This window comes from Anabrus simplex, chromosome 1 (assembly GCF_040414725.1).
Source record: "Anabrus simplex isolate iqAnaSimp1 chromosome 1, ASM4041472v1, whole genome shotgun sequence".
NCBI lineage: Eukaryota > Metazoa > Arthropoda > Insecta > Orthoptera > Tettigoniidae > Anabrus > Anabrus simplex.
Genome location: NC_090265.1, coordinates 124,792,783 through 124,805,810, shown reverse-complemented (window position 1 = coordinate 124,805,810; position 13,028 = coordinate 124,792,783). Strand labels below are relative to the sequence as shown.

General features: G+C 38.8%; 1 protein-coding gene across 1 annotated transcript; it reads left to right on the top strand.

Moving 5' to 3' along the window:
- Positions 1–254: 254 nt before the first annotated feature.
- Positions 255–12,389, top strand: LOC137496966 (uncharacterized). The gene is made up of 8 exons (XM_068225172.1): positions 255–284; positions 9,394–9,652; positions 9,755–9,807; positions 9,964–10,027; positions 10,124–10,189; positions 10,404–10,469; positions 10,556–10,663; positions 12,148–12,389. The coding sequence occupies exons 1-8, from the start codon at positions 255–257 to the stop codon at positions 12,387–12,389; spliced, it is 888 nt and encodes a 295-aa protein (XP_068081273.1).
- The last annotated feature ends 639 nt before the right edge of the window (positions 12,390–13,028 follow it).

Sequence of the window (13,028 nt, the reverse complement as noted above, 5' to 3'; positions counted from 1 at the left end):
CACAATAGCACTCAGAATATAGCACACGATATTGAATACTAAGTCACTCTGCTACCAAGGCAGTAACTTGCACACGCTAAGATGAATAGCACTCGTTTACGCTGGGAACAACCGCACTCAATGAGAGCTCGAACACGACGTGCTCTTGTCTTGTCTTGTCTTGTCTTGTCTTGTCTTGTCTTGTCTTTGTTATTTAATGGGCTTCGCTTGGGAGCGGTATACCCAGACACGTATCCTAAAAACAAAGCCAAAAGATGGAGGATGCTAAAACTTTAATGCTAAAGGTAAGTGTAAGTATAGAAAGAAACTACAAACCCTACACACAGGAAAAAAACCCGGGGACACAAGGTACTAGGCTTCACGCCAGAGCGATCGATAGTTGGCGACTTCTACAAATCACGTACAGAACCGGGTCCACACTGAAGGACTAGGGGAAAGGACAGAAACTACAGGAATATTTTGTTGTCAAAAAGGAAATTGGATAAGGCAGCTACCGAATATGGAGTGGGATCTAGTATCCAACACGTCAATTTCGTGGGTAACGCGAATTGTTTCCGAAAACAAGGTTGTAACCATTTACGCCTACTAACTTCTAATAACGGACACTGAAATAAGATATGATTAATAGTAGCCACCGACATACGACATGTGCAGAGGTTAGACTCTACCAATTTCATGCGGAATAAGTAATCCGGTGTACACATATGGTTAAGTCGCATACGAATAATAGTAGTAATCTGACGTCCAGTATAGGGGTGTTTCAGAAACCACGGAGAGCGTGGGACATTCGGAAGTATCGAATACAAGTGACGACCTGTACGACAAGCGGGATCACTCCATTCAGTCTGCCAAAGCAGGCGTATGTGTGAGAGACAACTACTCCAAAATTCCATGAACGGCAACATCATATGATACGCCATTCCCCGACCGTGCGCAGCTGCCTGAGCTAAGCGGTCCGCCAGTTCATTACCCGCCATGTTTGAATGTCCTGGAATGCAGATTAAGGTAACCCGTTTGTCTCGTAGATGAAGATCGAAACATAGTTTACGAATATTTTGAACGTACCAATGTGATCGGGACCGGGGATTATGTAAGGTGCGTAGCACACTCAATGAGTCAGAAGCAATAATTGCTGCAGTTAGCTGGCAATATTTAACGTACTGTAGAGCTTGACGGATAGCGAACGCCTCCGCCATAAATATAGAAGACTCCTGGGGTATGACAAATTGTTTAGAAATATTTAAATCCGGGGAGCAGAAAGCCGCCCCCACCCTAGGGGGTGGGAAATTTTGGATCCATCAGTATATATACTGCCTGCTCATTCCATATTCCTTTTTCTTTTTTCTTTCTTTGTTTCTTTCTTTCTTGAGGAGATTGGTTGGGATTGAATGTAACATTCCATATTCAAACGTGTAACACGACTTACAAACAATCTGCCGCTAGATCGCAGCACCAGACGTACCCAGATATCGCGTGAATACAGCTAGATAAGCATACAAGCAAAATTTAAAATCTGAAAGTAACAGAAAAATTAAAGAATTGTACTCATAAAGTGGTGCTCTAGAGAGTGATAGCTTCAGGACTTTTCGAGAATGAGGTTTCGACGAACAAGAAAACCTGCAAACTTTGTCTGTATGGTACTTCCCTATATTACTAAGTAGAGGTTTCACGAATTTAGCCACCACAGTTTCTGAAACAAGTTCCTGGTGCTTATTGTTACTAAAACACTTTAAAATCTTACAGTGGAACAAAGAGGTTTGAACATAGCTTTTTATAGTCTGGAGCAGACTTGTAGATTTCTTGCAGTACGGTAGAGCTGCCTCAACAAATTTCTGTAGCTCCATAATTAGGCCAATAAATCGTTGCTGGGGGTAGCGCAGGCCTCCTATATGAGCCTGTCTGATTAAGTTCATCAATGGAGATGCATTAACTGAGGTGGAAACGTTACTGGAGCACGTGCTGCATTGTTTTTTCTTCGATTACACGCACTAAATAACCACACACTAAAGCATGGGAAAGCAGTTTCCAAAGTGACATACACTGACTGAGGGGGCTCACAAGCATCTTCCAGTAAATCAAGTACATACTCAGCGGACATCACTGGTTCTGTTTCGTCAAGTCCGGGAGAGAATACTGAGGCAGAAAATTTTGAATTTTGCTTGTGGATAACGTTAGCACCATCGGTCGACATTAAAATACCGGATTTCAGAATTCTCTTTATGGAATTCTGAGTAGCCCGGGAGTCAGTCATGTCATTGCACCCTTCTCCCTTTCTTATAGAACTAAACATGGCTTCAACTGGATCCCCTGAAAAAGCCCGTGTCATGGAAGTAAATACCACGGCATTCTGGTTTCCCTTTCTCTGATTTGCAGAAAGGCACGCGGCAGTACACCATTTTCAATGTAAACAAATACAGTACTACTTCTACTACTACCCTATTTCCCGCTATTTCATTCCGACTGTTCAGGAGCCGGTTGGTGCTGCCACCTGCTGTGGGTATTTGTAAACGGAGTGTCTCATTTAGTGCCATGTTAAAATGTTGTAATGAGCAGGCAGTATAAGCCAGAGTCCTGCAGAGAGGCCCAGGCCATGAGCTGCTTCAGCAGTAGATTGCAATGGGCTTTGAAGTCTCGAACATACGAAGCCCGTGACGTCATCGCACGGGTCGGTCTGGGCCAGCGCTATGTCATACGTACGCGGTGAGCCAAGGACAGCGCTGTGGTAATTCTATGGGCTGACTGCTTCAATGTGTACAGTGTACTGCGTGTCAGCGGAGTGCGTTGCATTAGGTCGAGTGGAACCGATCAAATTTGCTGTGGTATTCAGTTTGACTTCTCTGTCTATCCTGTTATCGGAAACGAATGTGGACTGTAGTTCCAAAAGAAAGAAAACCGTGGAAAAAAATCGTGAAGCAAATAAAGCAGGAACAAACGAACTAAAAACCGCACAATACAAGACTTCTGAACCGGATCCTACACTTAAAAGTCGTATTTGGTTGGTATTCAAGCCTGCAGTTGACGGTGATGGGAAAGACGTTAATTTTGTGTGCTGTACGATCTGCAGTGAACTTTATGTACACACTAGCAGTTACCCGCGGCTTCTCGCATGAATTTCGTAATCTGATAAAAGTAATCGTTCCTCGGTACTGTACTAAGACATTATCTGAAAATCCCTGAAGTATAAAACCTCACGGAAAAACTGAGTTTCATTCACCCCAGAAACTCTTTGTAAAGCAAGTGTGTGGTATTTCCTTTGGGGGCTGAGATGACCATGTGACATAGAACTGTACACGTGAGAACGTCTTCTCTCAAGTAAAAAAAAATTCTTTATTTTTAAAGGAGATTACAAATACATATTTCCACATCTGTAACATCTTCAGGTTTTGGGATATATGTTGTAACTGTTCGCTCTCCTCATCAAAACACTTGGGGAGATGAAAGTTATTACCTTGGGACACATGAATATCAAATAAACTATATGTGGCTTGCCCGCTAATTGCCACGCAAATAGAAACAATTAACATTCCATGGTTTCCCATTTCTCTATGTGATGTTTGGGCGCTAGGGTAAACCAAACTTTATATATACTAGCATAGAGACTTATACTTAAATCACAGGGGTAGGATTTTAAATAATTAACCATTAAGTATCGCTTAAGAAGGAAAATTAACGCAAAAATGAGATAAATCGGAAAAGTTCATTAAAGCGTGGAGGAATTTAGAATTTACGTTACTGAAATTACTATTGCTTGTTTATCTAATTGAAGCTCACCAATTGCAGCTTTCGTTAAAGTCATCGGGTTTCCGTGGTTACTCCTTCTCTTCTTCTCGATGTAGAATTGGCTCCATGGGCATCCTTCCTTCCTTCTCTGATGTGGTATGGGCTATCTGGACTAGCACTCCCTAATTGCCTAGTCTTTAAATTAGACATTGTCCCTATACTTGTAAAAACTGATCAGCGTTGATCGTAAGAGGAGAAAATTCAGAGATATGAATTTTTCCATATTAGTAGAAATCTCAATCCAACTGATCTATACTATTTATACGGTACAGACTTGTACCAAATTCCGTAGACTTGAACTAAACATAGTTCTTCGTCCAGAAGATTTAGTGAATATAACACAAGCCGTAAGCTTGTTTCGTCTCACGCAGATCCGATAACATAACCGCAGCTAAGTACTGTATCGAAGCGACAACACACTGTACAAAAATAACTATGTCGCGGAGCGACCACTCAATGTCTCAAAATCAATAACGTCGTTCAAAGTAGATGTTCACAGTAGAAGTTATTGTCCGTTCTCGTGATGAGAATCTCTATATATCCGGTCTCACCCCCACTCTTTGTAACAGTTCAATCTCAAAACTCATATACAACGCAGTATCTGATTCGTAGATCGAATTATCAACTTCCCTTCTCTTCTTTCTTGACAAGTCCAGTAAGCGTGGCGATGATGTAGCTGACCAGCTTGCAGGCCTCGCGCGCGGGTCGCTGTTTACTAGCCTTGGCTCATGAATTAAACCCGGTGACTCATGCAAATTTCCACGCTCAAGAATAACCTTTTCCGTATACACAAATATGAGATGAAATGACAACAACTATATTTCAACATATTAACCAAGTCCAATACATAATAAATTCCTATCTTTCATAATATAATAATAAATAATAAATGATGTTATAATATGTACAATATGGTTGCAAAAACCTTATTTACAAATGCTTGACGTAGAATACATATGTTATTACAAATAATTGCCGATGGCGGACAAAATTGATATCAAATGATATCGCGTAAAATGATATTATATAAAATTAGTCGGACTGGAGAAGCCTGGACGGTTACAATGTATCCACATAAAAAGAATTCAACCCCTTTATAAACCCTTCCTCCACCCCACCTACGTGGATTTTCCGAAAACAAAAAAGAGTGGTACGTTTATTTATTTTTAAAGGACATTCCAAGTACCAAGTTCCATGTCTGTAATATGTAAAGTTTTTGACATACACTGTAGATATACCGGTACTCATTTTAAAAATTCAACTGCTTTTTCAATTCTTTTCAATGCCTTAAGTGGTTTTCCCGAAAACCAAAAAATACGTTTTATTGATAAAGAAGCTGCCAAATACCAATTATCACGACTGTAACATCTTCAGTTCTGAAGATATTTGTATCCTCATGAAAATAATTCAAAACCTATTTCAACGCTCCCCCTTCTTCCGAAGTTAATTTTATCCCCAAAATGAGTGTTTTTTTATTTTTAAAGTTGATTTCAAATACCCATTTTCACGTCTACAACAACTTTAGGTTTTTTTTTAGATATAAGTATCCTCATACAAATAATTCAACTAATATTTCAGTCGTTTCATTACCCCTAAATTGGATTTTCCAAAACCAAAAGAATACGTATTTCTTTCTTCTTATAGGAGACTCTAAATACCAATTTTTATGTCAGTAACAACTTCAGTTTTAGAGATATCAGTACCCTAATAAAATTAATTCAAACCCTTTTCAGTCCCCCACGTTAAGTGGTTTTTCAAAAAACAAAATAATACCTGTTTTTTACATTTTTAAAATATTAGAAATATCAATTTTCACATCTGTAACGTGTTAAGTGTTTGAGGTATACTGTAGATATGCTCATCTTAAGAATTCTCGCCAGCCCACATTTCAGTCCTTTCCCCCCTCCTTAAGTGCCTTTTCCGAAAACAAAATAATACATGTCTATTTGTTTTTAAAAGAGGTTATAAATACCACTTCACGTCTGTAACATGTTACGTTTTCGAGTTATATTGTACATATGCTCAGGGATTATGTGTACAAATTTTGCTTTGGCAGCTGTGCCCAAACGTACACGCATCATCTCGTTGCTGTAATATCCTGGAGCTGGGGTTGCCATGGTTACGGCAGTTCATTTCCTCATCCGATTCCAAGTCCGACTCGTTGGCTGAATGGTCAACGTAATGGCCTCCGGTTCAGAGGGTCCCGGGTTTGATTCCCGGCCAGGTCGGGGATTTTAACCTTAACTTGTTAATTCCTACGGCGCCGGGGCTGGGTGTATGTTTTGTCTTCATCAGCATTCATCCTCATCACGTCCGACTCGTTGGCTGAATGGTGAGCGTACTGGCCTTCGGTTCAGAGGGTCCCGGGTTTGATTCCCGGCCGGGTCGGGGATTTTAACCTTCATTGGTTAATTCCAATGGCTCGGGGTTGGGTGTTTGTGCTGTCCCCAACATCCCTGCAACTCACACACCACACATAACACTATCCTCCACCACAATAACACGCAGTTCCCTACACATGGTAGTTGCTGCCCACCCTCATCGGAGGGTCTGCCTTACAACGGCTGCACCCGGCTAGAAATAGCCACACGAAATTTTTATCATCATCATCATCATCATCATCATCATCATCACCACCACGACGCGCAGGTCGCCTACGAGCGTCAAATAGAAAGGCCTGCACCTGGCCAGCCGAACCCGTCCTGGGATTTCCCGGCACTAAAAGCCATAAGACATTTCATTTCATCCGATTGCGAGAGCAGGGGTAGTGTATCTCCAATATCCCCATAACGGTCGGTTTTAGGGCCTTAAAACATGCTTTTCGAGCCCGTAGGTCTTACCGAGATTTGTTCTTTTGGTTAAGGGGCTTAAAATGAGTCTAGTCTCGTCCTTGCACGACAAATTCGATATTTCGCCTATATTAGATTATTATTTTTATATCTCCCCCTCTCCTCCCACCTCTAATTGTTTTGAAAATAAAATACAGCCCATGTCTCTCAGGGATAATGTATATTTACATTAGTAAAAGGATTTTTAGAATCGGTCCAGTAGTTTCTGAGATTACCCTCCAGATATACACAAACTAACACAGTTCGTGCTCTCTCTTTATTATATTAGTATAGATTAAAGGAGTCGGACTGCTTTTGTCCTTTTATGATTGGATATAGGACTTACGATGAACGAGATGTGCTTGAATGATGAGCATTCTAATGTTTCCGTGTCATTAGACTCCACGACCATGCCACAACCTGCCAAAGTGGTGAAGTTTTCTTCGTGGATTGACGTTCATGATGCGCCTATTGCAACAGTTGAGCTGGAAAGATATTTAAACCAAAATTGTGGAATGGAAGAAGATGGATATAGCGTCCTATTGGAGAAAAAATGGACAAAACTATTCAAAATTTTACCAGATCGATAAGAAAGTAATATGTATGCAAGCATCAAGTTCAGCTTCAGAGAGAAATTTCAGTTCAGCGGGCTGCATTCTCTTCTACAACCAGACAATTGCCGATGAACTTCTTTTCATTCAAACTAATTCCATTCCACCACCATTAATAATGACCAATAAACTACGCACACTAAGTAAAAGCTATGTTCAGGTTTTTTTATTGTTGGCATATTGCACGTCATTTCTGTTTGTATTTTATTTTGAGGAAAACGCGAATGAAGTCCTATGAATATGCTTCGTGTTATTTAGATTCATTTTCAGTTAACTTGGTGTCAATTGCAAACGAATATTAGTTTATAATAAAGTTTCTGTGTTTTCAATTATTATTATTATTATTATTATTATTATTATTATTATTATTATTATTATTATTATTATTATTATTATTATTATTATTATTATTATTATTATTATTACAATGTAGGAGAAATCTCTACCGTTTAATTTCCAAATGCGATTAGCCTATTTTAAAATATGTTATTAGTGCACGGGAATTCGTAGTGTGAATGATCCGAATAGTAGTGTGACGTGAACATTTCATTGTGCACGGCGCACATGTTATTGTGGAGAAGTACTCAAGGTTATTCCACTGAGCCCGTCCAGTGCGGTGGACTGCGGTGGGCCGTATGAGCACGCTGCCGCCGCGTCAGAATGGAACGGTACTGCACGGGCTGGGTTGCCGGAGCCCGTGGGTTTGAAATGCTGCGTGGTGGGTCTGGCTGCAGGACTCTGGTATAAGTAGCCATCGGATGCAGATCGAGCAGGCAGTGTGTAAAACAAATGCCATCGATCAAAGAGAAAAAGCCATAGATGATTTTTCAAGGACACCACGAAATAATCTTTATTATTATTATTATTATTATTATTATTATTATTATTATTATTATTATTATTATTATTATTATTATTATTATTATTATTATTATTATTATTATTATTATTATTATAGCCCGCAAATTGTGCATTAATGAAAGACAATCAGATGTACAGAACTCGATGAGCGACTTAGTTTTTTTGCAATTAACAACATGATAACGATTACAATGGTTATTGCAGAGTTCACAGAAGCATATGTTACTTGGGTCGTGGAAAGACTTCAACTTGCAAACCCTGTGATGGAATCCATGTACAGCCATTGAGATCACAAAGTGTCGCAGCGCCTGGTTTCTTCTTCTTCTTAAGATTTTCTTAGGCGCTGCTGAAAAGCCATTACCCAGTCACAACACATATTGTCCCAAATCTTTAAGGGCCTGTACTACGACAGCCAGATAAACATCCAGATAGGTAGGCTGCAGTTTTGCAAACTGGAAATTAACTTTTTTCTTGCGTACTACCAACGGATTTTAACTGCGGTATTGCTATGCGGGAGATGTAGTAACATTTTTATTGCGTTGGCAATGAAGTTACTGAAAATGTAGTGGAATTTCATGCGGTGGTGTATCTGTATCTGTTCCCGCGTGTTTTTTTCTGTTTAGCGCCGTTTCTTCTGAAATTAAATCTATTTCACTAGAACATTATCATAATATGGAAGCTCAAGGCAAAAAGAGAAGTAGAACGGAAAACTATACGCAGGAAGAAACATTCAAGTTAGCTGAATGTGTAGGGAGATACAAACATATTGTGGAAAACAAGAAGACTGATGGTGTTACATGGAAGCAAAAGGTAAGATACAGGTTATGTTTCTTGTCAAATATTTCCTACCACATGAATCATGTTGTTTTGTCTCAAAAATAGTAAAGAGGAACCGTGTTGCTGCGAAAATAATCTATTTTCGTAATCTGTGGCACCACTTGCGGTAAGAAACTTGGAAATTCGGATATCAGTAGTAGGCCTAAAATAATAGCCTGCTGGCATTCATGTGGTGGAGAATCGTTACCGTAACTTCATTATTAATTTCAATATTCAATTACTGTTGCAATTTATGATAACGTTATTGTTCGTTATTATTATTATTATTATTATTATTATTATTATTATTATTATTATTATTATTATTATTATTATTATTATTATTATTATTAGGCTATTTCGTTTCTTCCAAGACAATGTTATAGAACAGTATTGGCAAACAGTAATCCTGCTTTTTATAGAGTACCATATACTTTTTCTGTTAGTAATAAGTTTTTTATTAAAAAATATAACCTCCTTTCATTTCATTAATATAGGATGAAGCATGGAATAGTATTGCAGATGAATACAACAGCAGCAGCACAAATAGTAGGACTCCCAAACAACTGAGGAGTAAATTTGAATCCTTGAAAAAGGAAACGAGGAAAAGTGCTGCTGCAGAGAGGCAATGCATGGTGCAGACAGGTGGAGGCCCTTTTACAACAGTTGTAAAAAATCCAGTTCTGGACAAAGTCCGAGAAATGATACAGTTTTCAACTGAGGGTCTTCCCAGCATCTTTGATTCAGATGCAATGCGTAAGTTCACTAAAATATTTCAAATTGGTAATAACATTTTAAAGCCAAGTTACGTGTGTAACTTTACTGTTGCTGACAGTGAATTTTTCTCTTTTGTTATAGCTGATGTACCAGTAATAACTGTACTTGCTGAGGAAGCAGACAACATGAATGAGGTTAGTGATTACTGTGACCCAGTAAAGTTGAAATTATTAGCTTTAAATGAGAAATTATACTGGGTTTTATTTTACAATGGTTTATGAAACTGTCGGTCAGATATTTATTATTGTATCAGGTACATCATAATGACATATCTTTTTTTTTTTATATAGCACCATGCAGAAGCACAGGGCAGCTATGTTGAAAAAGAAATGAATGTCCCTGTCATGTCTCCAGGTAACTTTTGTGTAGGCCTAATACTTTATTTCCCCACATTCAAACTTTGTCAACCTGAAATATTAAAATATAACTTTTTCATATCTGACTTTTCAGAAGATCTGCAAAACTACAAGTGTACCGGTCCAGTTGAAAGCATTGTAACAGAACTTTCATACACAGGTAAAACATCTTCATTCTTGTGACAGTGTGAGGTTGTTTAAAACATTATTTCAATACACAGCAAGTAGATAATGGTAACTTTATCCTTGCCAAGGTACAGCTGTGGTTCAAACTTGATATCATATTATAAAGTAACCTTTTGAGGTATTTACACACAAATTATTCTCTTTAAAATACTGTATAATTGTAATCAATCAATCTGTAATCATTATAGGATCAACTGGTGCAGAGGACGTAGCAAGTAGTTCTTCTGCAGTGGTGTCTGCCCAATACAATGAATGTAAGTACAGAGTGATTGTACTGGTTTATTCACTACAAATGATGAAAAGACCATATAATTATACGTTCTCCTTTCATATATTTCAGGTGATAATGACTGGTCAAATTATACACCAAGGATGCTTAAGAAAAGAAAAAGCATACCGCTGCGAAATGCCTTGAGCACAGTGAAGAATTCTTCTCCTACAGTGAACTGTAAGTTTAATGTAATTATATTAGACTTGAGAGTACCAAAATGTATGAATTTCAGTAACTCTTAGCAGTCAGCTTAAATATAGTTGGTACATACAGTTGCTAAAAAAAGAATGGGCACAGAGTATTGTAAAAGTTCCTTTTGGGTTCGCTTCCTCAGGAACAATCGAACTATAGATATGTTGTTGTGGGTATCCACAGGGTTTGTATCTACATGACGGTGAATGGTAGCATCCAAAGATGGGAGATGCCAACGTGTAACATGTTACCCAGGGATACAAAATATATTAATGTTACCTTATAATGCTTTTGAAGGAGGAGATTATTCATTGCCAATACCAGAATCTCATCATCCCGCCCCAGAAGAAGCTTACTTTTCTAACCAAGAAAAATCTTGCGTCATTACCCCCAACCTTCCGTTGAACACTCACTACCATTAGACCTATCATTCAAGGCAATTTGACGTAATGGCCAACTTCGCCTTGTTAATGGGTCCTAACGAATGAGTTATAAGCTCAAATGTGAACCAATGGTTGACATGAGACAGAGCTCACTTCCTTTCAAGAGGCTTTCTATTGAACACCTCTGATGTGTTTTTGATCAGTGTGTTTTTGTCACTAGCCAGGATGTGCACATACACACCAGTAACAAATGCAGGTGGCAGCACGTAAGGGTGCTCCTATCAGCACTCTCCTAAACAAACAACAAAGGAGCATCACCCTGTATTGAACCTCCATCTCTACTCACTGGCGCCCCTTGTCCTGTGATTGTACGAAGTGAATTATATTTTGATAAAAATTAAGCTTGATAAAATATTAAATACAAGGAACATACAATACCATATGCTCATATTGGGCAGCTGTATGCAATGGAGCATCTTAAATTGGGGATTTCACTTTGTGAGAAAAGTAGTATATTAGATCAGGGCCTCTCAAACGTCCAGAAACTCACGTGCAAAACGAGGCGCAGAGGTTCTGTGTACCGTGCGTCGGTCCTACTCGGCTTGGTTCGGACCAACGTTCTGTCTCGAGGCGACTCGGCTGAGCTCGGCTTGGATGGTCAGCCCTGCAGTGCGAGTGAGGAAGGGGGAAACAGGTGCAGTGAGCGAGGCAGACATAGGGAAAGAAAGAGACAGTGCTATTGCTCAAACTCGAGGAGTTGGGGGGGTCTGCACTCTGGTTAACCTAGCAAAGTTGTCTTATGCACCTTGCACCGCGCAATGCACCGGCGCATACACTCTGAGAGGCCCTGTATTAATCTTTTCCTGACCACTAATTTGCACTATCTGCATTCACCTATAATATTTTACAGCAATCATTTCAAGAACAATATGGGTTGAAAGTTGCATGCCCACGTTGTATCTAAATTATAATTATTACAAATAGGAGTCATGCCATTACGTACAAGAATGAGATTTGCCATCTCCCCATCCCATCAAATGCACCAGCTGTGTCTTTACATTTGTAATTTTTTTTCTTTTTATCCAGCAGGTCAGCCATCAGTAAGGACATCTTCAGTTAGTGGCCAAAAGTTGAGCTCATGGGTAACGGAGAAGAAGTGTTTAGCCACCCTACAACAGGAGCTCATCAAAAAACAATTTGTTCAGAGGGAGAAGAGGGAACAGGAGTTACATGCCATGGAAATGAAAATTAAAAAAGCTCAACTTTTAAGTCTCAAAATGGACATTCAAATTAAGAGAAAAACTTTAAGTAATATTCAGAGACTTTAACTGGAAATGCATGTTCGTCCTAACATTTTTTCCCACAACTGGTAGGTTTTCCAGTCTGTCGAAACTAATTCAGGATTAGTAAAATACCTGAAAAACATAACATGTTAAACCTTTTCAGATATAATATGTTATTAAATATTTTCTTTTTTTGAGGTATTTTGTAATTTTTTACCGTGAATTAGTTTTGACAAACTGAAAAACCTCACTGTTGTGGATTTTAGGTCAAAACTTTCAGCCAAGTCAATTTTGTTTATAACAGTCAATCAGTTACCACTGATCTGCATTTAGGGCTGTTGCGTAAGTGGCCAGTTCTTTACATAATCATTTCTGAAGTTATTTCTAATTTATCAAATATCTCCCTTGCTAAATTATTCCAATCCATAATTCCTCCAACAAAATATTTGCCTCAACATGTTCTCCTGAATTCCAACTTTATCTTGATGTTATGATCTTTCCTTATTTTTAAAAACCCCAATCAAGTTTGTCGGCTTATGTCATTCGACTGACAGCTCGGAACATACTGCTTTATTAGTCTAGTAACTCCTTCTCCTTCCTCTCGTTTGCAACACCACTCCCTTGTCAGAAATCACTCCGAACAAACTGTACTGATTTCTATTGGACCTTTTCCAGTTCTCGAAT

What these genes read in the sequence shown, in the direction of transcription:
- LOC137496966 (XM_068225172.1), top strand. Translation starts at nt 255, where the DNA reads ATGGAGGATGCTAAAACTTTAATGCTAAAG. An exon ending in CTTTGATTCAGATGCAATGC is followed by an intron (nt 9,653 to 9,754) that starts GTAAGTTCACTA and finishes CTTTTGTTATAG; the next exon opens with CTGATGTACCAGTAATAACT. An exon ending in AACAGAACTTTCATACACAG is followed by an intron (nt 10,190 to 10,403) that starts GTAAAACATCTT and finishes TAATCATTATAG; the next exon opens with GATCAACTGGTGCAGAGGAC.